Source organism: Prenolepis imparis, unplaced genomic scaffold, assembly GCF_030444845.1.
Source record: "Prenolepis imparis isolate NDT839.2.m4 unplaced genomic scaffold, iyPreImpa1.0 SCAF_11, whole genome shotgun sequence".
Classification (NCBI taxonomy): domain Eukaryota; kingdom Metazoa; phylum Arthropoda; class Insecta; order Hymenoptera; family Formicidae; genus Prenolepis; species Prenolepis imparis.
In genome coordinates, this window is record NW_028141169.1 from 12,789,360 (window position 1) to 12,816,470 (window position 27,111).

General features: G+C 26.3%; 2 protein-coding genes across 2 annotated transcripts; both read right to left on the bottom strand.

Moving 5' to 3' along the window:
- Positions 1-201: 201 nt before the first annotated feature.
- LOC145942959 (F-box only protein 21-like) lies at positions 202-3,718 on the bottom strand. Its single transcript, XM_083050135.1, has 10 exons — positions 3,561-3,718; positions 2,760-2,926; positions 2,418-2,541; positions 1,899-2,343; positions 1,617-1,753; positions 1,420-1,561; positions 1,123-1,230; positions 830-920; positions 552-743; positions 202-362 (listed from the first exon to the last, which is right to left on the bottom strand). The coding sequence occupies exons 1-10, from the start codon at positions 3,716-3,718 to the stop codon at positions 202-204; spliced, it is 1,725 nt and encodes a 574-aa protein (XP_082906261.1).
- A 9,362-nt stretch (positions 3,719-13,080) lies between these two features.
- Positions 13,081-16,580, bottom strand: LOC145942961 (F-box only protein 21-like). Its single transcript, XM_083050143.1, has 8 exons — positions 16,423-16,580; positions 15,422-15,751; positions 14,881-15,331; positions 14,614-14,747; positions 14,371-14,512; positions 14,066-14,173; positions 13,504-13,720; positions 13,081-13,241 (listed from the first exon to the last, which is right to left on the bottom strand). Exons 1-8 carry the CDS (start codon positions 16,578-16,580, stop codon positions 13,081-13,083), a joined length of 1,701 nt encoding a protein of 566 aa, XP_082906269.1.
- Positions 16,581-27,111: the final 10,531 nt, after the last annotated feature.

Sequence of the window (27,111 nt, forward strand, 5' to 3'; positions counted from 1 at the left end):
AATATTAAATTAACTACTTTAAATAAAATCAAACACATTACATATTAAAACATAATTAATTTTATTTTAAATGGCATGTGTATGTGTGTGTGTGTGTGTGTGTGTGTCGGTGTTAATCACATATAATATTTAATTATAAAACTTTTTAATGTAATATTGAATAAAAGTTTTGTATATTACTACATAATATAATTTGTAGTATTATTTTTTAAATTTTTTAGTTTGGGGTGTTATAACGACATCATACGGATAAAGTTTGGCAAGCATTTGATTTGGCACGTAATGAGTACCTTCGAATTTATGAAAAAAGCGACCTATTTCGCTATTGTTGATCCATTTCGGCGTTGTTAGAATTATAGCATCTAAAATAGAAAAAGTATAAAAATAAAATTAATTTATGAGTACTAAAAAAAGACAATTATAAATAAAATATTAAAATAAAAGAAACAAAATAAAATACCATATATTTCATATTAAATAAAAAAGGATGAGCTAGTATAATAAACAAATATAATTTTAAAAAAAAGATTCGTGTATAATAATATTTATACCTTCTTCCACTTGACGCATTTTATTATTATCAGTAAGAATTATGTAAGTTGTTTGTTGCTTTACAAAATCTAATTTACGATAGCGATGCAATGGCATTAAACGTTGTTTCTTATTTGGTGTCTCCTCTAAGGAGATCGTAACAGGTCTATCAACATGTCTGTGCCATCCGACGATCACACCGACACAATTATCTGTAATTATAATTCTATAATTATTTCTAACCTATATATAATTAAATTCAATCTATTTTTATAATAATATAACTTTAATTTGTTACCATGTTCAACTATCATTCCAACTGCAAATTTCACGTTTTGTGATATTGTATTTGACTGCTCTGTTTTCTTAAATCTTTTTTGTACTTTGTTCTGAAAAATGTAAAATCAGACTTGAATTGCTTTATCGTATGTCAAAAATTACCATACATATTGTTTTTTGTAGCAAGTTAAATTACAGCTGGCTAAATTATATATTATCATAATTTATATAGAATAGTACGTGTAATCAGTGAGATGTGTCAAAGAGATAATTTTTTATTGATATTTTATATTAATGCACGTGCCTACATACCTGATGATATCTAGCGCGCTTTCCACGTCGATTTAAATTAATATCATCACAACATCTTTTATCTGTATTCATCAAATGAAAGAAGCAATTTCTCAATAAGTACAATACCTGAAAGATTTAAATATGTTCAAAGATAAAATGACAAAAATCTGATTATAAAAATATAAAAAATAAATATTGTGTAATTCTTTCTGTCTATATTCACGTATAAAGCATATTTCATTGACTAATCTCTTTGCCGATGTTACACGTATATTAATTAGTGTTAACATAAATCATATATGTGTAATTGCAAACCTCTGTATGTCTAATTGCAATGCAGTCTGAAGGATTTATGTCATAGTACGTTCTGAACAGCGACAATTGGTTGACAAGACAATTCGGAAATTCTCCAGACCCTATGTCAAAACATCTTGCATTTTCTAAACTATTCGTAGCACTGTAAACAATATAAAATTATATACGTGTATGTATAATAAAATTATTATACTTACAATTTTGGTTTCCAGAATATATATATATAGTCGCAAAGTGCCAGTTTTATTAGATCGCAACGCAGACCAAGTCTTCTAGCCACGCAGTGATATATTATTAATATAATCATTTCTTGGCCACATTTATTTTTTAAGACCTGTGACAGATATTATAATGAAACAATTAATTAGAGCCAGAATAATTTTAAGATGTAACAAACAAATGTGTGTGTGTAAGGCCATGCTCGCAGCATCAGTAGAGTTGCCTATAATTATAATATATTATAATCTATAACAACTTACATTATCTATACACATATTTTTCCAATTTATGATGTCTTCCAATTTACATGGTCGAAAATTTAATTTACCGAAAAAATATTCCGCTAGTGTATCCATAATCTGCGTTCCTTCTGCTTCGTTCCAATGATTATCAACAATATTGTTATATCTCCAATAGGTAAAAGTTTCGGCGGACGTCGAGAATACCGAATGGTCGGGATATTTTTCTCTAAGACAATTTAGTACTTCTTGTGCGACACTATCTAATGTTGCGTTTATGCGTGAGAAACTTATATCCTTTTTACGTTGCAGCATTTTTACCGCATGAAAAGCAATCACTTCCAAAAGCTGCAATGCGCGAGATAGTTGTCTAAATCTTTCCAATCTTTTCTGCTTTAAACGTGCAGTTATATAGTAAAATAATTTTATATTGATATATCTTTCGGTTAGATCGCAATTAGTTCTCCTGAAAAATTTACATATTATGCGAGTCGTATTTTTCGAGCGTATTCCATTTGTTGACTCTACCCACGACTCTACCCGACGCCAAGTCGAGTCGGCTCAAACTCGGGTCCATTCCGCCATGATAACTTAATTAACAAATCGAACTTTCGATCCGACCTGACTCGTCTCAGAGTCGAGTAGAGTCGACAAATCGAATACGCTATTAGTCTATAAAATTAATAGAACTATAATATACAATATATTAAAAAGTTTACCATGATCTGTGTGATTGTGTCTTCAACTTATTTACCGATTCAGCAATAAAGAAATAACATTTTAATATATTTTTACATACGGGCTTATTAAAAACATCTTCAAAATGTATATGAAATATATGCTCAAGGCTTTTTATATTATCGATTAAGTTATTGTCATAATAATATTTATGTATTATTTGAGATAGACAATTTTGGAATTCGCTCGCATAATTTATGCCTGTTTCTATAAAGTTTGAGGTTTTTTTATCCTTTTCTTCGTTCTCTTCAGGTTCTTTCTGCTCATTTTCCTCAAAGCACTGGTCACACATTTTCTTCCCAGAAGGCCATCTGAAATTGAAACAAAAAATATTTTAATAATCTTCTAAAAATTACTTTGGCAAGATTTTCATAACTTTCGTATTGTAATGTAAAGATGATTTCCGAAGGAAATTTTAGCGGAGAATTCAAGAAAATTACTTTTAAAAATTCCATAACTAACAGCAGATATCATGAATAAGTAAAATTAAATTATATGTAAATTATATGCTAATAATTTTACAGAAAAAGCAATCTAAAATATAACCTGGACCATATATGTTCTCAAGGTCATCATTGTTAGTGATCTATCTATGAAGTCATCCTTTTTCTATATAATTACTTATATAATAAACTTTTTTTTTTATAATTTATATTGTTGCTGCATCTTGGAAACTATTGATCTTAGAATTGTTTTATTATTTTTCCAGTGTTCCCCGTCAAAAATGTCTTCACAACTCACAGTCAAAATGTGGGAAAGCGACAAAGTTGTGGGGATCTTGCCCGTTTTAAGAATAATTATTAGTCTATTTGTTATATTACCTTATGTTTTTAATATTTTTTATTTATTTTATTATATTCCTATAAAATACATCTTTCGATTAAACGATAGATTAAACGGTTCACTTAAAAACATTATAAAAAATTTACATATAAAAAAAATTACCTTTGAATAAACTTTCTTTCCATAAACTTGTCATATTTGGCTGCCCATCGAAATTGTTTGCACACGCATCTAAAGTTAATGATATCCTCAATAGTGATATTATTATAACTGAGAATGATAACTATAATCTCCTCTGGTAAGCACGTTATCGAAGCCATTATGAACTTAATTCACAGTAAGACAAAAAGGAAATAACACGAATTAAAGTAATGGCACCAAAGTATTCGCGTAATTAATTTTCTGTTTGCAAAAACACTCGAAATTTACTGCAATACTGCGTATGTATCTACCGATTACATACAGAGAGCACAAGCACGTGTTTTATTTAATCACTACAGATAGAGTTTCCACCATGCTTATTCTGAAATCTTTACCTGACTAACAGTCTTGTCCTTTTTCCCCACTATAGATACTTTTCACGTGACGTTTTGTATTCACAAAAGAAAAACGGAAATCAGAAACTGACGACACAATATTTCCTTTCTATATGCGCTTTTAAAGACAGAAAAAAATAAAGAATTCCAGAATAGCAGTATACTATCGTTTCTAAATCTACAATAAAAAGATATTCTCTAATCTGTAATCGAAGCAATACTGCTAAATAAACAAATTTGTTCTTCTTGCTATACACAATCAGAATCAGCAAAAATGTTCTTATAATATTTCATTAATATATTTTATAGGAATTAAGAATATTGTTAAATACCTCACATAAAATAAATAGCATTTGTTAAATAAATAATAAACGAAAACGTTTACATATTATGCCATTATTAAAATACGACAAAATAATTATTGTAATTATTATTTTTTTTATTTACAATAGATATTATTTGTCAACAATAATTACTTTAATAAACAAATCCATTAAAATTTTTCCACAAAGTTGATAAATTATATTTACATATGTAGATTGTTAAAGAAATGTTACAGTAGAACTGTGAATTTTTCAATAGATACTATTTGTGAAGTCAAATAAAAAAATGCTTAGCGAATATTGAAACCCTTTCGGAGTTAGAAACTATCTTTCAGTTCGAATTAGCTAGGATATATGGTCAACAATAATATTTTAAATAATTAAACAAAATTTTTTTACTGAAGAGTTACAACATAATTAATAAAAAATATAGTAATATAACATATAGTAATAAAAATAGAATATATATTATATGAAATATGTCACTCATTAATTTACTCTTGATATAAAATCTGAAATTCGAGCAATTAAGAGAAAGAGAAAATCACATTAAATAAATTAGAAATTTGCGAAATATTGTTTTTTTTTAGAAAACGTATCAATTTCATCATCCTGCCGTCGTATGCAGATAACTTTTATTATTGTGGATAAGATGACAAAAAGCGCACCAAAAGAAGTTAGATTAAAAATTAAATTTTTTGTAAATAAGTAAATGCATTAAAGATATCATGTTTTAATATATCATGTTTCTATATCATGTTTTAATATTTAATTGCACAAATATAGAAATATAAAAATTTAATAAAAATTTGTATTTATATGGCTGAAAGAAACAATAAGAAATAAAGTAATAAAACAAAAACAATTATTTATAAGTAATGTAAAATAAAATCACATCGAATTAAAGACAAAAGAAAATTAATCATTTAAGAAATTGAAGAATATTAAATTAACTACTTTAAATAAAATCAAACACATTACATATTAAAACATAATTAATTTTATTTTAAATGGCATGTGTATGTGTGTGTGTGTGTGTGTGTGTGTCGGTGTTAATCACATATAATATTTAATTATAAAACTTTCTAATGTAATATTGAATAAAAGTTTTGTATATTACTACATAATATAATTTGTAGTATTATTTTTTAAATTTTTTAGTTTGGGGTGTTATAACGACATCATACGGATAAAGTTTGGCAAGCATTTGATTTGGCACGTAATGAGTACCTTCGAATTTATGAAAAAAGCGACCTATTTCGCTATTGTTGATCCATTTCGGCGTTGTTAGAATTATAGCATCTAAAATAGAAAAAGTATAAAAATAAAATTAATTTATGAGTACTAAAAAAAGACAATTATAAATAAAATATTAAAATAAAAGAAACAAAATAAAATACCATATATTTCATATTAAATAAAAAAGGATGAGCTAGTATAATAAACAAATATAATTTTAAAAAAAAGATTCGTGTATAATAATATTTATACCTTCTTCCACTTGACGCATTTTATTATTATCGGTAAGAATTATGTAAGTTGTTTGTTGCTTTACAAAATCTAATTTACGATAGCGATCCAATGGCATTAAACGTTGTTTCTTATTTGGTGTCTCCTCTAAGGAGATCGTAACAGGTCTATCAACATGTCTGTGCCATCCGACGATCACACCGACACAATTATCTGTAATTATAATTCTATAATTATTTCTAACTTATATATAATTAAATTCAATCTATTTTTATAATGATATAACTTTAATTTGTTACCATGTTCAACTATCATTCCAACTGCAAATTTCACGTTTTGTGATATTGTATTTGACTGCTCTGTTTTCTTAAATCTTTTTTGTACTTTGTTCTGAAAAATGTAAGATCAGACTTGAATTGCTTTATCGTATGTCAAAAATTACCATACATATTGTTTTTTGTAGCAAGTTAAATTACAGCTGGCTAAATTATATATTATCATAATTTATATAGAATAGTACGTGTAATCAGTGAGATGTGTCAAAGAGATAAATTTTTATTGATATTTTATATTAATGCACGTGCCTACATACCTGATGATATCTAGCGCGCTTTCCACGTCGATTTAAATTAATATCATCACAACATCTTTTATCTGTATTCATCAAATGAAAGAAGCAATTTCTCAATAAGTACAATACCTGAAAGATTTAAATATGTTCAAAGATAAAATGACAAAAATCTGATTATAAAAATATAAAAAATAAATATTGTGTAATTCTTTCTGTCTATATTCACGTATAAAGCATATTTCATTGACTAATCTCTTTGCCGATGTTACACGTATATTAATTAGTGTTAACATAAATCATATATGTGTAATTGCAAACCTCTGTATGTCTAATTGCAATGCAGTCTGAAGGATTTATGTCATAGTACGTTCTGAACAGCGACAATTGGTTGACAAGACAATTCGGAAATTCTCCAAACCCTATGTCAAAACATCTTGCATTTTCTAAACTATTCGTAGCACTGTAAACAATATAAAATTATATACGTGTATGTATAATAAAATTATTATACTTACAATTTTGGTTTCCAGAATATATATATATAGTCGCAAAGTGCCAGTTTTATTAGATCGCAACGCAGACCAAGTCTCCTAGCCACGCAGTGATATATTATTAATATAATCATTTCTTGGCCACATTTATTTCTTAAGACCTGTGACAGATATTATAATGAAACAATTAATTAGAGCCAGAATAATTTTAAGATGTAACAAACATATGTGTGTGTGTAAGGCCATGCTCGCAGCATCAGTAGAGTTGCCTATAATTATAATATATTATAATCTATAACAACTTACATTATCTATACACATATTTTTCCAATTTATGATGTCTTCCAATTTACATGGTCGAAAGTTTAATTTACCGAAAAAATATTCCTCTAGTGTATCCATAATCTGCGTTCCTTCTGCTTCGTTCCAATAATTATCAACAATATTGTTATATCTCCAATAGGTAAAAGTTTCGGCGGACGTCGAGAATACCGTATGGTCGGGATGTTTTTCTCTAAGACAATTTAGTACTTCTTGTGCGATACTATCTAATGATGCTTTTACGCGTGAGTCAATTAAATCCCTTTTACGTTTCATAATTTGTATCGCAATAATAGCAACCACTTCCAAAAGCTGCAATTCGCGAGATAGTTGTCTAAATCTTTCCAATATTTTCTGCTTTAAACGTGCACTTATATAGTAAAATAATTTTATATTGATATATCTTTCGGTAAGATCGCAATTAGTTCTCCTGAAAAATTTACATATTAATTATGCGAGTCGTATTTTTCGAGCGTATTCGATTTGTTGACTCTACCCACGACTCTACCCGACGCCAAGTCGAGTCGGCTCAAACTCGGGTCCATTCCGCCATGATAACTTAATTAACAAATCGAACTTTCGATCCGACCCGACTCGTCTCAGAGTCGAGTAGAGTCGACAAATCGAATACGCTATTAATCTATAAAATTAATAGAACTATAATATACAATATATTAAAAAGTTTACCATGATGTGTGTGATTGTGTCTTCAACTTATTTACCGATTCAGTAATAAAGATATAATATTTTAATATATTTTTACACACGGGCTTATTAAACTCATCTTCAAAATGTATATGAAATATATGCTCAAGGCTTTTTATATTATCGATTAAGTTATTGTCATAATAATATTTATGTATTATTTGAGATAGACAATTTTGGAATTCGCTCGCATAATTTATGCCTGTTTCTATAAAGTTTGAGGATTTTTTATCCTTTTCTTCGTTCTCTTCAGGTTCTTTCTGCTCATTTTTCTCAAAGAACTCGTCATAAATTGTCTTCCCACAAGGCCATCTGAAATTGAAACAAAAAATATTTTAATAATCTTCTAAAAATTACTTTGGCAAGATTTTCATAACTTTCGTATTGTAATGTAAAGATGATTTCCGAAGGGAATTTTAGCGGAGAATTCAAGAAAAATACTTTTAAAAATTCCATAACTAACAGCAGATATCATGAATAAGTAAAATTAAATTATATGTAAATTATATGCTAATAATTTTACAGAAAAAGCAATCTAAAATATAACCTGGACCATATATGTTCTCAAGGTCATCATTGTTAGTGATCCATCTATGAAGTTATCCTTTTTCTATATAATTACTTATATAATAAACTTTTTTTTTATAATTTATATTGTTGCTACATCTTGGAAACTATTGATCTTAGAATTGTTTTATTATTTTTCCAGTGTTCCCCGTCAAAAATGTCTTCACAACTCACAGTCAAAATGTGGGAAAGCGACAAAGTTGTGGGAATCTTGCCCGTTTTAAAAATAATTATTAGTCTATTTGTTATATTACCTTGTGTTTTTAATATTTTTTATTTATTTTATTATATTTTTATAAAATACATCTTTCGATTAAATGATAGATTAAACGGTTCACTTAAAAACATAAAAAATTTACATATAAAAAAATTACCTTTGAATATACTTTTTTTCCATAAACTTGTCATATTTGGCTACCGAACGAAATTGTTTGCACACACATCTAAAGTTAATGATATCCTCAATAGTGATATTATTATAACTGAGAATGATAACTATAATCTCCTCTAGTAAGCACGTTATCGAAGCCATTATGAATTTAATTCACAGTAAGACAATAAGGAAATAACACGAATTAAAGTAATGGCACCAAAGTATTCGCGTAATTAATTTTCTGTTTGCAAAAACACTCGAAATTTACTGCAATACTGCGTATGTATCTACCGATTGCATACTGAGAGCACAAGCACGTGTTTTATTTAATCACTACAGATAGAGTTTCCACCATGCTTATTCTGAAATCTTTACCTGACTAACAGTCTTGTTCTTTTTCCCCACTATAGATACTTTTCACGTGACGTTTTGTATTCACAAAAGAAAAACGGTATTCAGAAACTGACGACACAATATTTCCTTTCTACATGCGCTTTTAAAGACAGAAAAAGATAAAGAATTCCAGAATAGCAGTATACTATCGTTTCTAAATCTAAAATAAAAAGATATTCTATTGTAATCGAGGCAATATTTCTAGACAAACAAATTTGTTTGTTCTTCTTACTGTACACAATTAGCGTCTGCAATAATGCTCTTGTAATCTTTCATAAACATATTTTATAGCAAATAGGAATATTGTTAAATACCTCACATGAGGGAAATAGCATTTGTTAAATAAATAATAAACAAGAACAGAGTTTACATATTATGCTATTATTATAATTTACGATATATATTATTTATCAACAATAATTACTTTAATAAACTAATCCATTTAAATTTTTCCACAAAGTTGATAAATTATATTTACATATGTAGAGTGTTAAAGAAATGTTAAAGTAGAACTGTGAATTTTTCGATAAATACTATTTGTGAAGTCAAATAAAAAAATGCTTAGCAAATATTGAAACCCTGTCGGAGTTAAAAACTATCTTCTCGTTCAAATTAGCTAAAGAATATGGTTAACAATAATGTTTTAAATGATAAATCAAAAATACATTTTCTTAATTAATGAATTACTATATAATTAGTAAATAATATTGTTATAAAAATGGATTATATTATATATGAAATATATTACTCATCACTTTACTCTTGACACAAAATCTGAAATTCGAGCGATTAAAAGAAAAAAAAATTAAATTAAATTTTAACAGTATTTAGTATAAATTCCATATTATCCTTGTATAAACACCATATAAACTCCAAATGAACTCCATATGTGTGGTATTTATAAGTGTTGTAAAACTATATCAATGAATGTATATAAAAATAATAAAGTAGTGAGAAGTATTTATAATAAAAATTATTTTTATTATTAATTAAAAAATTAAAGAATATTCATTAAGCATCCTTAAAAGCCATCACAATTTTTATTTAATCATTTATCTTTATTAATGCAATTGAAAATAGCAGAAAAGTATTCTAATAAACTTATATCGATCGTCAACTTTCGATTAGATTTTCAATTATAGAAAATTAATTTTTTGTAATATTTGATTTGAATATTTTATTTTTCTTTTTCTTATGTATTTTTTTCGTTATTTATTATTTATTATTTCTTACATTACATTGCTCATTTCCAAAAAGCTTACACGCAATAAAATTATAAAAATATAACATAAAATTCTAAGAGAATTTAAATTTGTTTGACAATATACATGTAACATAAACATTTGCGAAATTTTTTTCTAAAAAAATTTATCTTTTTCAGAAACAATAAAATTTCTTTGAAGATCGAAGAGACTTTCAAGTAATGCATTCCTGTGTGAGAGTTGTTTAATTTTCAAAGATATGTTATTGTTTCAGAATAAGAAAAAATTCTTTAAAGAAAACACAAGTGCTAAGCTGCCTTTTGTTCATTACATATGTTTTTGATAAAGAGGTATAGCAGAAAGAAAAGTAAATATGACCTTAGGCCCGTATTATGAGCTCGCCTCTATCTCTAGATGTACCTTCTAGATGTACGGGCCTTAATACCTATCGTTTTTTCTTAACTTTCCCCTCGATAACGTGTATTAATAATGATATATTTCTTCAGAATCAATAAAATCTTATTTATTTGTAAAAATTGATAAATAGAAGAATTTTGAAGAATATTGTTTATTTTTAAACGTATAAATTTCATTATCCTGCCATCATAAGCAAGTAAGATAACTTTTGCTATTGGATAAGATGACAAAAACCGCATCAAAGTAAGTTATATTAGATTTAAAATTAAATTTTTTGTGATTAATTTAAAGGTAATAAATATTCTATATCATATTTTTAAATTTAATCGTACAAATAAAGAAATCAAAAATCAAACAAAATTATATGACTAAATAAAACAGTAAGTAATAAAACAATAAAACAAAAACAATTATATATAAATATGTAAAATAAAATCACATCCAATTAAAGATAAAAAAAAATTTATTATTTAAGAAATTGGAAAATATTAAATTACCTAATTTAAAAAAAATTAAACACATTACATTACATTGAAAGATACTTAATTTTATTTTAAAAGGTGTGTGTGTGTGTCTGTGTCTGTGTCTGTGTCTGTGTCTGTGTCTGTGTCTGTGTCTGTGTCTGTGTCTGTGTATGTGTCTGTGTCTGTGTCTGTGTCTGTGTCTGTGTCTGTGCTGGGTCTGGGTCTGTGTCTGTGTGTCTGTGTGTCTGTGTTAATCACATATAATATTTAATTATAAAATTTTTTTTTAATCATTATACATTCAGTAAAACAAAAGGAAATAAACGAATTGAAGTGATGGCACTAAAGTATTTGCGTAATTAATTCTCTGCTTGCAAAAACACAAAATTTATTGCGATCTGTCTGTCGATTGCAGAGAGCACAAGCACGTGTTTTATCTATATTACAGACAGTTTCCACACTTTGTCCACTCTTATTCTGGAATTCTTAGCTGAAAAACCTAATGGTCTTGTCTTTTTTCCCCACTACAGATTTTTCACGTGACGTGTCATGCGCACAAAAAAACCTAGTCTTAAAAACTGAGAACACAATATTTCCATACTACATATTTGTTTTTAAAACAGAAAATAAAATATAAAATTACAGAAATAGTACATTACGGTCTTTCAGATTCTAAAATAAAATGGTATTCTGTTGGAATCCACAAGCAGTAATGTTAAACAAACAAATATTTGTTCTATATTACAACTTCTACGTTATCATTTCTATCAATAATATTACATAACATTAACGTCCTACGATTCTTGAAGATAGAAAAAGCAAATATTTCGTAAATGATACAGTAAATACTCTGATTTGTATTTAGTCAATAATATAAATTGTAAGTTTCTATGTGAAACACAGTCATTAATGGCATTTATATTAGTTTGATTGATATAACTTGAATAACTTAGCGATACAATTTAACAATTGTTTTTACTTTACCTATTTTTAATTAAATGAAAATTTAATAAATATAGAATTAATTTTTAAATTTTAAAAAAATATTAAAATATTTTCGCATAAAAAATTTTTTATTACATCTACATATAGTAGATTACAAATTTGTAAATAAGAAATAAACAATTAGTACAAAAACAATTTACAGATTTATTCAATGATGATTAATTATTTCTCCAATTAAAATCGAGTATATTTTAAAGATAAATAAAAAAAGTTTTATTTATTGATGAATTACTACATATTTGATGAAAAATATAGTAATAAAAAAAGGATATATGTATAATATGAAACATCTAACTCATCACTTTACTCTTGATACAAAATCTAAAATTAAACCGATTAAAAGAAAGAGAAAATTAAATTAAATAAATTAGAATTTTGCAGAATATTGTTTTTTTTAGAAATATATCAATTTCATTATTTTACCATCATATGGAAGTATAATGACGTTTATTATTTTAGATAAGATGACAAAAAGCGCACCAAGATAACTCAGATTAGAATAGGAATTAAATATTTTGTGATTAATTTAATGTAATAAAGATTTTTTATTATATTTTAATATTTAGTTACAAATAAAGAAATATAAAAATTGAATAAAAAATTATATTTATATGGCTGAATAAAAGTAATAAAACATTAAAACAAAAATAATTATTTACAAATATATAAAATAAAATTACATCAAATAAAAGACAAAACATAATTAATTATTTAAGAAATTGAGGAACATTTAAAACTATTTTAAATAAAATCGAACACATAACATTATATATTGAAAAATACTTAATTTTATTTTTAATGCCATGTCTGTTTTTTATATTACTACATAACATATTTTATAAAATTATTTTTTTAATTTTGTTGTTTGGGCTGTTATAGCGGCGTCATGCGGATAAAGTCTTGCAAGCATTTGATTTGGTACGTAATGAGTATCTTCGAATTTACAAAAATAACGACCTATTTCGATATGATCGATCCATTTCGGTGTTGTTAGAGTTATAGCATCTAAAATAAAAAAATTATAAAAATAAAATTAATTTTATAAGTATTAAAAGAAACAAAATTATAAATAAAATAAAGTAATAAATAAATTATAAAAATTAAAATAAATATATTAAATAAAATAATAAGATAAAAGAAACAAAATAAAATAACATGAAATAAAATAAAAAATAATATATATTTTAGTTTGCATATACAAAGAAATGAGCTCGTATAATAAACAAATATAATTTTAAAAAAAACCCATGTATAATGATATTCATACCTTCTTTCACTTTATGCATCTTATTATCCTCGGTAAAAATTGTGTAAGTTGTTTGTTGCTTTACAAAATCAAAATTAGAAGAGCATTGATGCAACATTACACGCTGTTTCCGTCTATCATTTAAAGAGGTCGAAACATGTTTATCAACATATCTGTGCCATCCGATTATCACACCGACACAATTATCTATAATTATAACTCTATAATCATATCTAATCTATAATTAAATTCAATCTATATTTATAATAATATAAGTATAATTTGTTACCATATTCAATTATCATTCCAACTGCAAATTTCATGTTTTTCGATCTTACATTTGACTGTTCTGTGTTTTTAAACAATTTTTGTTGCATGTTCTGAAAAATGTAAGATCAGACTTGAAATGCTATTTCTTGTCAAACAATTCATAAATATAATCTTTTATAGCAAGTTAAATTACAGTTGGCTAAATTGGATATATAATTATATAATGCATATAAAAATGTACGTGTAATAAGTGAGATGCGTCATAGAGATTAATTTTTATTGATATTTTATATTAATGCATGTACCAACATACCTCAAGATATTTAGCGCGCTTTTCACGTCTCCATGGATTAATATTATCACAACAATTTTTATATAAGTTCGTTTTACAAGTAAAACAATTTTTCAAAGAGTGTAACACCTGAAATAAGATTTAAATATGTTCAAAAATAAAATGACAAAGATATGCGATTATAAAATAAATTATAAAAAATGAGATATTGTGTAATTATTTCTGCCTATTTACGTATAAAGCATATTTTATTGACTAATCTCTTTGCCGATGTCACACGTATATTAATTAGTGTTAACAGAAATCATATATGTGTAATTGCCAACCTCTGCAGGTTTAATTGCAATGCAATCTGAAGGTCTTATGGCAGAGCACATCTTGAACAGCGACAATTGATTGGAAAGACATTCCGGGAATTTCTCAAAAGTTATATTATAACATCTTGCATTTTCTAGTCCATTTATAGCACTGTGAACAATATAAAATTATATATGAATGTGTGTATGCATGATAAAAAAAGTAAAAATACTGAAATATTTATCTAATTCCAAATCTAATATTATACTTACTAATTTGGTTTCCAAAATAAATTGTAGTCGCGACTTGTCAGTTTTATCACATCGCAACGTAAACCAAGTCTCCTGGCCACGCTGTGATATATTATTAATAAAATAAAATGTTGACCATATTTATTTTTTAAGACCTGTGGCAGATATAATGAAACGATTAATTAGAGTAATTTTAACATGTAACAAACATGTGTGTGTGTGTGTGTGTGGGGCCATGCTCACCGCATTAGTAGAGTTGGCTTATAATTTTAATATATGATAACTTACATTATCTATACACATGTTCTCCAAATTTTGAAAACATGTGTCTTCCAATTTGCATGGTCGAAAATTTAATTTACCGAAAATATATTCCTCCAGTGTATCCATAATTTGCGTTCCTTCTGCTTCGTTCCAGTGATTATTAACGATATTGTTGTTTTTCCAATAAGTAAAAGTTTCGACGGACGTCGGGAATATTGAATGGTCAGGATGCTTTTCTCTAAGACAATTTAGTACTTCTTGTGCGATACTATCTAATGATGCTCTTACTCGTGAGTAAATTATATCCTTTTCAGGTTTCATAATTTGTACCGCAATAATAGCAATCCCTTCCAAAAGTTGCACGTTGTAAGGTAGGTTTATAAATCTTTCCCATATTTTCCGCATTAAACGTTCACTCATATAGTGAAATAATTTTATATTGATATATTTTTCAGTTAGGTCGCAATCAGTTCTCCTGAAAAAATTACATATAACTGTACGATAAATATGCATTAGTCTATGCAGTTAATAGAACCATAACCATAATATATATTAAAAATCTTACCGTGAAAATTGTGTAATCAACTTATTTTTCAATTCACCAATGAAAAAATAATATTTTATCATATTTTCAGACTTATTAATAATTTCATTAAACTCATTTTCAAAATGTGTATGAAATATATGTTCAAAGCTTTTTATATTATCGATTGAATTATCGTCATAATAATATTTATGTATTATTTGAGATACATAATTTCGTAATTCTCTCGCATAATTTATGCCTGTTTCTATAAAGTTTAAGTTCCTTTTATCGTTCTCTTTGTCCTCTTCAGGTTCTTTCTGTTCATTTTCCTTAAATTGCTTGTCATAAAGTTTTTTCACAGAAGACCATCTAAAATTGAAACAAAAAATATTTTAATAATCTTCTTAAAATTACTTTGACAAGATATTCATAACTTTTGTACCGTAATGTAAAGGTGATTTCCGAAGGAAATTTTCGCGGAAAATACAAGAAAAATACTTAAAAAATTCCATAACTAATAGCAGATATCATGAATAAGTCAAATTAAATTATATGTAAATTATATGCTAATTATTTTACAGAACAAAGCAATCTAAAATATGACCTTGACCATATATGTTATCAAGGTCATCATTGTTAGTGACCCATATATGAAGTTATCCTCTTTCTATATAATTACTTATTTTATCAATTTTTTCTTTTGTAAATAATTTTTATTGTTGCTGCATCTTGGAAACTATTGATCCTAAAATTGTTTTGTTGTTTTTCCTGTGTTCCCCGTCAAAAATGTCTTTACAACTCACAGTTAAAATGTGGGAAAGCGCCAAAGTTGTAAGAATCTTGCTTGTTTTAAAATTAGTCTATTTCATTAGTTATATAGTTATAATATTAGTTATTAGTCTATTTATTTTATTACCTTTTCTTTTTAATATTCTTCTTTTATTTTATTATATTCTTATAAAATACATCTTTTTATTAAATAATAGATTGAGCGGTTCATTCAAAAACATTATAAAAAATTTACATATAAAAAAAATTACCTCTGAAGAAACTTTCTTTCCATAAACTTGTCATATTTGGCTGCCGAACGAAATTGCTTGCACACGCATCTAAAGTTAATGATATCCTCAATAGTGATATCATTATAACTGAAAATGATATTTATAGCCTCCCTTGGTAAGCACGTTATCGAAGCCATTATGAATTTAATTCACAGTAAGACAAAAAGGAAATAACACGAATTAAAGTAATGGCACCAAAGTATTCGCGTAATTAATTTTCTGTTTACAAAAACACTCAAAATTTACTGCAATACTGCGTATGTATCTACCGATTGCATACAGAGAGCACAAGCATGTGTTTGATCTAATCACTACAGAGAGTTTTCACACTTTATTCTTATTCTGAAGTCTTTACCTGACTAACAGTTTTGTCCTTTTTCCCCACTATAGATATTTTTCACGTGACGTTTTATACTCACAAAAGAAAAACGGAATTCAGAAACTGGCGACACAATATTTCCTTCCTATGTGCGCTTTTAAAGACAAAAAAAGATAGAGAATTCCAGCATAGCAGTATAATATCGTTTTTAATTCTAAAATAAAAAGATGTTCTATTGTGTAATCAAGGCAATACTGCTAGACAAACAAATTTGTCCTGCTTGCTGTACACAATCAGTGTCAGCAATAAAAGCTGTTATAATTCTTCATAAACATATTTTATAGCAATTAAGAATATTGTTAAATACCTCATATGAGAAAAATAGCATTTGTTAAATAAATAATAAACAAGAACGTTTACATATTATGCTATTATTAAAATAGCACAAAATAATTATTGTAATTATTTTTTTTTTTTTATTTGCGATAGATATATTATTTATCAACAATATGTAATTGCTTTAATAAACTAATCCATTTAAATTTTTCCACAAAGTTGATAAATTATATTTACACATGTAGAGTGTTAAAGAAATGTTAGTGAAAAGTAGAACTTTAAATTTTAAGATAAATACCTACTATTTGTAAAGTCAAATTAAAAAATGCTTAGCAAATATCGAAACCCTGTCGGAGTTAGAAACTATTTTTCAGTTCAAATTAGCTAGGGTATATGGTTAATAACGTTTTAAATGATAAAACAAAAATACATTTTCTTAATTAATGAATTATTATATATAATTAGTAAATAATATTGTAATAAAAATGAAATATATTAAATAATATGAAATATATTACACATCACTTTACTTTTGATACAAAATCTGAAATTTTAGCGATTGAAAGGAAAAGAAAATTAAATTAAATTTTGAAAATATTTAGTAGAAACTCCATATAAACTCCATATGAACTTTATATAAACTCCATATGAAATCCATATAAACTCCATATGAACTCCATATAAACTCCATATTTGCGGGATTTATAAGTCTTGTAATACTATATCAATAAATGTACAAAAGTAACAAAGTAGTGATAGTATTTATAATATAAATTATTTTTGTCATTAAATGAAAAATTAAAGAATACTCATTAAGTATCCTTAAAAGCCACCACAAATTTTATTTTATCATCTATATTGATTAATGCAATTGAAAATAGCAGAAAAGTATTCTAATAAACTTATATCGACCGTCGACTTTCGATTAGATTTTCAGTTATAGAAAATCGTTAAATTTTTGTATTATTTAATTTGAATATTTTACTTTTCTTTTTTTTTATGTATTTTTTTCGTTATTTATTATTTATTATTTTTTACATTACATTGCTCATTTCCAAAAAGCTTAGACGCAATGAAATTATAAAAATATAACATAAAAAATTCTAAGAGAATTTAAATTTGTTTGACAATATACATGTAACATAAACATTTGCGAAAATAGTTTTTTCTAAAAAAATTTTTCTTTTTCAGAAACAATAAAATTTCTTTGAAGATCGAAGAGACTTTCAAGTAATGCATTCCTGTGTGAGAGTTGTTTAATTTTCAAATATATGTTATTGTTTCAAAATAAGAAAAAATTCTTTTAAAAAAACACAAGTGCTAAGCTGCCTTTTGTTCATTACATATGTTTTTGGTAAAGAGTTATAGCAGAAAGAAAAGTAAATATGATCTTAAGATCTATCGTTTTTCCTTGATAACGTATTAATAAGACATATTTCTTCAGAATCAATAAAATCTTATTTATTTGTAAAAATTGATAAATAAATTAGAATTTTGTAAAATATTGTATTTTTTTTAAACGTACAATTTCATCATCCTGCCATCATAAACAAGTAAGATGACTCTTACTATTGGATAAGATAACAAAAACCGTAAAGTAAGTTATATTAGATTTAAAATTAAATTTTTTGTGATTAATTTTATGTAATAAATATTCTATATCATATTTTTAAATTTAATCGCACAAATAAAGAAATATAAAAATTAAATAAAAAATTATATTTATATGATTGAATAAAACAGTAAGTAATAATGAAGAATATTAAATTAACTAATTTAAATATATAATCAAACATTATATTACATATTGAAAGATACTTAATTTTACATTATGTGGCATGCGTATGTGTGTGTGTATATATCAGTGTTATCAAATATAATATTTAATTATAAAACTTTTTAATGTAATATTAAATAAAATTTTTGTATATTCATAATATAATTCATATAGTATTATTTTGTGTTATTTTGTATGATATTTTGCGTGTAATTGCAGGCAATTTCCGCGGGCGACTCAAGGCAAAACACAGGCCCCTAGTTTCTCCTTACTGCAGTTAGCTCTGATGGAAAGGGAATAAATTAAAGTCTTGTTATATTTTAATGTTACTCATTACTTTATTTCTCGCTCGCACTTGTGGACAACGTCTCGTGTAAGAGTTAAAAGAAAATAGTTTGAGGCGGCGGTAGGATTAGTAATGATTCGATGATTCAATGATGATAATTTCCCCGGCTCCGAGAGGATTATATATTAGATAGGTATTCCCAAAAGCAACTTCGGAGATTCCGAGAAATCTGACGATCTCATTCTCTCGTTCTAAATTAATTTGATTTTAATGATTCGTTATAAGCTGGAGCAAATATAAGAACAATAGAAAGTATCGCTCGCCTTGAAAGACTATTTCTTACCATATTGACAACTAATTATATGCATAATAATAATAAATAATACACCGAATAAAAATACAGAGAATTGGCGAAAATTACTCGACATTTTTTTAAATAATCTTGTCCGGGCTGTTATAGCGGCGATATGTGAATTAATTAGCAATTGATTTGGTACGTAATGCGTGCCTTTGTATTTACAAAAATAGCGACCTATTTCGCTATTATCGATCCATTTCGGCCTTGTTAAAGTTATGCGATCTAAAATTAAAAAATGCAAACACATATGAATAAATTTATGATTACTAACATAAGAGAAACAAAATAATAAATAAAATAAGATAATAAATAAATTATAATAATTATAATAAATATAATTAATTAATTAATTAAATAAAAAAAAGAAATAAAATAAAATAATATTTTATATTGCAAAGAGATAAGTTCGTATAACAAACAAATTAAATTTTTAAAAATGATCCATATATAATGATAGTCATACCTTCTTTTACATAATCTATTTCATTATGATCGGCAAGAATTATGTAATTTGTTTGTTGTTTTACAAGATTACAAAAAAATTGATACAATCCTTTTACATATTGTTTCATATTCCATGTATCGTCTAAGGAGCTCGAAAGATGTTTATCAACGCGTCTGTTCCATCCGAAGATCACACCGATACGATTATCTATAATTATAATTCTATAATATCTTATATATCTAATCTATAAATAAATTCAATCTATATTAATATAATATAATTATAATTTGTCACCATATTTAACTATCGTTCCAAGTGCAAATTTTCCGTTTTCTGGTCTTGTATCTAACTCATTCTCTATTTCTTTGTAGTATTTTTCTAGGAAGTACTGAAAAATATAAAATCAGACTTGAATTGCTTTATCTTGTCAAACAATTCATAAATATAGTCTTTTGTAGCAAGTTAAATAACTGCTGGCTTAATTATATACTATAATTATAATTTATAAAATTGTACGTATAATCAGTGAGATGCGTCATATATATCATTTTTGTTATTTTAATAATTATTGTTTTAATAATAATTATTGAAATAATTATTATTTTATATCAATACATAGTGCTAACATACCTCATCGTGGCTTTTATTTAGATTAATATCAATAATAATATATATTATATCTAACTTCTCCATCGAACCAGAAGTGCAATTTATAAAACCTTTCCACAGCTAAAAAGAAATATAAATATAAGCAAAAATAAAATGACAGAAATCTGATTATAAAAATTAAAAAAATGAAAGATTGTGTAATATTTTTTTTTTTTTTTTTTTGCTATATATGTTTGAAGCATATTTCATTGACTAATCTTTTTGCCGAAGTTACAAATATATTAATTAGTGTTAACGCAGAAACCATTTGTAATTGCCAACCTCTGTAGGTTTTATTGCTTCAATGTCGCTTAACTTTATAGACAATTGGTTGATAAGCTCGTTCAGAAATTTACTATTCCTTATGTTATCACATCTTGCATTTCCTATACCTATACTATTCCTAGCACTGCGAACAATATAAAATTATATATGTATGTGTGTATGCATGATAAAAGTAAAAATGCCAAAATGTTCAGCTAATTCCAAATCTAATATTATATTTACTGGTTCAATTTCGAAAATATAGTGTAGTTGCAATTTGTCAGTTTTATTGTATCGCAACATAAACCAAGTCTCCTGGCCACGCTGCGATATATTATTAATATAATCAATACTTCGCCATATTTATTTTTTAAGACCTGTGACAGATATTATAATAAAGGATTAATTTAAGCAAGAGTAATTTTAAGATATAACAAACATATGTGTGGGGCAATGCTCGCATCACTAGTAGAGTTGCCCCCCCACCCCCCATAATTATAAAATATATTATAATTTATAACTTACACTATCTATACACATGTTTTCCAAATTTCTGTCTTCCGATTCGCATGTTCGAAAGTTCAATTTACCGAACATATATTCCTCCAAAGTATTCATAATCTGAATTGCTTCTGCTTCGTTCCAAAAATTATCGTTGATATTGTTGTTTCTCCAATAGGAAAAATTTTCGGGCAATATCGAAAATATCGAATGATCGGGATGTTTTTCTCTAAGGCAATTCAGTACTTCTTGTGCGATATTATCTAATGATGCTTTTACGCATGAGTAAATTATATCTTTTTCAGGTTGCATTATTTGTATCTCAATAGTAACAATCTCTTCCAAAAGCTGCTTTTTGCGAGGTAGTTTTTTAAATCTTTTCAATGTGTTCCACACCAAACAGTTCCTCATATAGCAAAATAGATATATATTGATATAAAATTCGGTTAGATCGCAATCATATCCCCTGAAAAATTGACATATTAATTGTGTGATAAATACACATAAGTCTATGAAGTTAATAGAACTATAATATATATTAAAAATCTTACTGTGACAATTGTGCAACAAACTTATTTTTCAATTCGCCAACAAAGAAATAATATTTTAAAATATTTTTAGGCTTATTAATAATTTTATCAAACTTATTTTTAAAATGTTTATCAAATATGTGTTCAAGTCTAGTTGTAACGATTGTATCGATTGATTCATAATAATATTTATGTATTATTTGAGATACATAATTTCGTATCTTTCTCGCACAATTTATGCCCGTTTCAATAAAGTTTAAGTTCCTTTTATCCTTCTCTTCGTTCTCTTCAGATTTTTTCTGTTCATTTTCCTTAGATTGCGTGTCATAAAATTTCTTCGCAGAAGGCCATCTGAAATCGAAACAAAAAATATTTTAATAAACTATAAAAATTATTTCAACATGTATCCCATAACTTAAGCGCCGGAATGTAAAAATGATATCCGAAGGAAATTTTAACGGAGAATACAGGAAAAGTACTTGAAAAATTCCACAACCAATACATATCATGAATAAGTAATATTAAATTATATATAAATTATAATGCTAATTATTATTTTACAGAAAGAGGGCAACCTCATATATGTACTTCATGACTTTGACCTTGATATATGTTATCAACGTTATCGTCCTGAGTGATCCATACAGAGTTACCCTCTTTCTGCTTAATTATTTATTTTGTAAATTTAATGTTATGTAAATAATTTATATTGTTGCGATATTTTGGAAACTATTGATCCTACAATTTTTTATCTTTTTTTAATATCCCCCCCCCCCCCCACATCAAAAATGCTTTTACAACTCACAGTCAAAATGTGGGTAAGAGCCAAAGTTATGAGAATCTTGCCCGTTTTAAAATTTATTATTAGTTTAACTATTTATTTCATTACATTATGTTTTTAATAATTTTTATTTATTTTATTTTTATAAAATATTTTTTTCGCATGAATGATAGATTGTGCGGTTAATGTAAAGAAATTATAAAATTTTTTTACAAACAAAAAGAATCACCTCTGAAAAAACTTTTTTTCCATAAACTTGTCATATTTGGCTGCAAACTGGAAACGCTTGCACACACGTCTGAAGCTAATTATATCCTCAATGCTGATATCATTGAAGCTGAGAATAATCTCTATTATCTCATCAGATAAGCACATTATCGTAGCCATTACGAATAATGTCCAGTAAAATACAAGAATATAATACAAATTAAAGTAATCGCAACAAATTATTCACAAAATTAATTCCCTGCTTGTAAAACCACATCAAACGTATGTCTGCCGATTAGAGAGCACAAAGGCGTGTTTTATCTGCACTACAGACAGTAGTTGATTACAGTAAATTACAGTTTGATACTCCACTCACAACGCAAGAGTTTAATGTGTTCCAACATGCACTCACTGTGTTTCACTGTGTGACACTGTGTTGCCTTTTTGGAAAACTCCCTTGTTCTGGAATTCTTACCTGAAAAACCTTGCGATCATGATCTTTTTCCCCACTACACATTTTTTATGTGTCATCCGGACAAAGTCGAATCTGAGAAACTGAGAAAGCAATATTTCCATTCTACATAAGCGTCTTTACGGTCGAAAAAGATAGAGGATTACAGAAGTAGCAGTATACCACGCTTTTACAGATTCTAAAATAAAATAATATTTTATTGTAATTTAAGCATTGATTCTAAACAAACAAATTTGCCCTACGTGCTGTGCGCAATAGTATCAGTAAATGCTCTTATTATTTTGCATATACATATTTTATATATAACAATTTGTAATATCGTTAAATAACTCACGTGAGAAGAACAAAAATTATTAAATAATTAATACTAAAAAAAGTTTAACATACATGCTATTATTAAAATGAAACACAATAAAGATTTTTGTAATAATTTATTTTTTTGTATCTTACATCGATACAAATTAAGTTGCTTTAAAAAATTAATCTATTCCAATTTTTCTAGAAAGTTTATAAATTCTATCGGGAGAAATCGGATGATTCATGATTTATTTATGATACATAAAATGTAGAATTTGAGCAATTAGAAAACGATTAAAAAATAAAGAATAAATTGAATTTTATAAAAATTTAATATAAGCAGAGTATAAAGGATTCGAGAATATTATAAATATATCAATCTACAAACATGCAAAAACAACAGATGGCAAGTTTAAATTATATCATTTTCGTCATTAAATAAGAAAATCGAAGAATTTTTCTTATCTTTTAAACTATCCCTTAAAGCTATTACAATTTTTTAATTGCTTATGTATATTAATTAATTCAATTGAAAATATCAGAAACGTAAAAAATATTTTATTGACCATTGATTCTTGGTTGCATAGCCGATTATAGAAAATCATTATTTATTTGATATATTTGCTCATTAATTTTTTTACTGATATATGTATATAATTTATCTCTAAAGTTTGCATGCAACAAATATAAGATTCTAATAGAATTTAAATTTTTTAAACCATAATATATATACGTATATATACATATATATAACATTAAGTAGTTTTCTATTAAAAGGATTTTTCCTTTTGAGGAATAAAATTTCTTTGAAACTCGAAGGGTCACTCAAGTAATGCATTCCTGTGTGAGAAATCTTTGTTGTGAGTTTTAAAGAAATATTGGTTCTGAAAAAAGGAGTCTTTTAGGAGAAAAAATTTGTATACCTGCCTTTTCTTCATTACATATGTTCCTAACATGAAAGAATAACGGAAAAGAGGATAAAATGTGACGATCTTAAAATCTGTCGGTTTCTTTTAATTCTTGCGACAACAAAAATAAAGATCCATTATTTTAAACTCACTAAAATTTTACTTATTATTTATAAAACTAGAAAAATTGATAAATACATTAGAATTTTTTTTAATTTAGGTATTTTCAAGAAATGTCAATCTCATTTTGATCCTATAATGCAAGTAAGATGACTTTTAGTAGTGGATAAGGTGACAATTAGAGTCAGATTTTAAAAAATGGGTTTTTATATCCTTTCTTTAAAAAAGGTTAAGTCGATTCTCGAATGTATCGCAGTCCACTCGAATGTATCGAAGTCATCTCGAAAGTCTCGAAGTGTATTGTTGCCTCTTTTCCGCAATGCTGATTGGCTCTCTGTCGATTTGCGTTGTGTGTTATATTCGTAGCATCGAAAGGCTGTCATCGCGAGGGTTAGCAGTTAGCAGTTTGACAGTTAGTCCAAAATAAAATTAAATAAAATAATAATATGTTTTAAATAATATGTTATAATACTTTAAACTTGATAAATATTTTCGCGGAAAAGAGGCAACAATACTTGCGAGAATCGACTAAATATGTCTTTTTCAAAAAAGAACTAGAACAACAAGCGCGCGCAACGCCATTCATCGATTTTATATAAAAAAGAATGATGTTTTTATATAAAGTTTGTTTAAACTTGATTAATATTTTTTGGCAGAAATCAGATGATTAAAGAATACATTGCTAATTAAATTTTAAAATAAAAATATGTTATAAAAATTAAAATAATAATTTTATAAATAATATGTTATAATGCTTTATCTGCGATTAATATTTTTTGATAGAAATCAGCTGATAGCTGTCATAAATATTAATCGAGTTTAAGGAATTATAATATACATTATTTAAAACATTATTATTTTAAATGTTATAATATATATTCTTATTTTAAAAATTAATTAGCAAATTAACGTTTTAATCAGCTGATTTCTGTAACAAAAATATTAATCGAGGATAAGGTATGTATTACAACATATTATTCACAACATATTGCTATTTTAATTTTATAGTTTGCTGAATTTGCCCGATAAACGTTTAAATTTGAAAAGATTAAGGCCTCTATAAAGCCTAATAGAACATTTTTTGTTCAAGGCTTTATAGAAGAGATCTTTAAAAGATTTCTTCAAGACCTACAAAATGAGCCGACATAAAATGTTCTAAGCTTTATAGAGGCCTTAATCTTTTCAAGTTTAAACGTTCTTTTAAAGATCTCTACAAGACGAACTTTTAACGATCTTTTAAAGATTTCTTCAAGACAAACAAAATTAATCCTCATAAAATGTTCTACGACTTACACAAACTTTACTTTTTGAATTCAAAGTTTAAACGTTTTTTGCGAAAATTAAGGCCTGCGTAAGTCGGAAAACATTTTATTTGCACGTGTTTTAAAAGTCTCTTCAAAGTCTTAAATTTTAAATCAAATTCTAAAAGAAAATTCTTTCTGTAAAATATTATTATTTTATTATTTTATAACATATTTTCATTTTAAAATGTATTCAGCAAATTAACGCTTTAATCAGATGATTTCTGTCAAAAAAAATTAATCGAGTTAAAACAAACGTTATATATAGATATAAATCTTTTTAAATCAAATCAATAATTGGCGCTCGTTAGATCGAAAAATTTGTACGCTAATATGCTGATGGTACCATCATAATGTGCAGTCAATGTAATGTTAAAAAATATGAAAGAATAATTTTTGGCTCGCTTTAAACAATTAAAAATTAAAATTTTTAAACCGCGGATACAATACGGCGCGGATTCATTTTACGTATATTATCTCAAAAAGTTTGTACGCTGGTATGATGATGGTACCATCATAATGTGCATATAATGTACAGTTGAAATATATACATGATTAATTTTTGGCTCGCTTTAAACAATTGAAAATTAAAATTTTTAAACCGCGGATCCCATACGGCGCGGATTCATTTTACGTATATTATCTCAAAAAGTTTGTACGCTGATATGCTGATGGTACCATCATAATGTGCAATCAATGTAATGTTAAAATATATGAAAGAATAATTTTTGGCTCGCTTTAAACAATTGAAAATTAAAATTTTTACACCGCGGATCCCATACGGCGCGGATTCATTTTACGTATATTATCTCAAAAAGTTTGTACGCTGGTATGATGATGGTACCATCATAATGTGCGTATAATGTACAGTTGAAATATATACAAGATTAATTTTTGGCTCGCTTTAAACAATGGAAAATTAAAATTTTTAAACCGCGGATCCCATACGGCGCGGATTCATTTTACGTATATTATCTCAAAAAGTTTGTACGCTGGTATGCTGATGGTACCATCATAATGTGCATATAATGTACAGTTGAAATATATACATGATTAATTTTTGGCTCGCTTTAAACAATGGAAAATTAAAATTTTTAAATCGCGGATCCCATACGGCG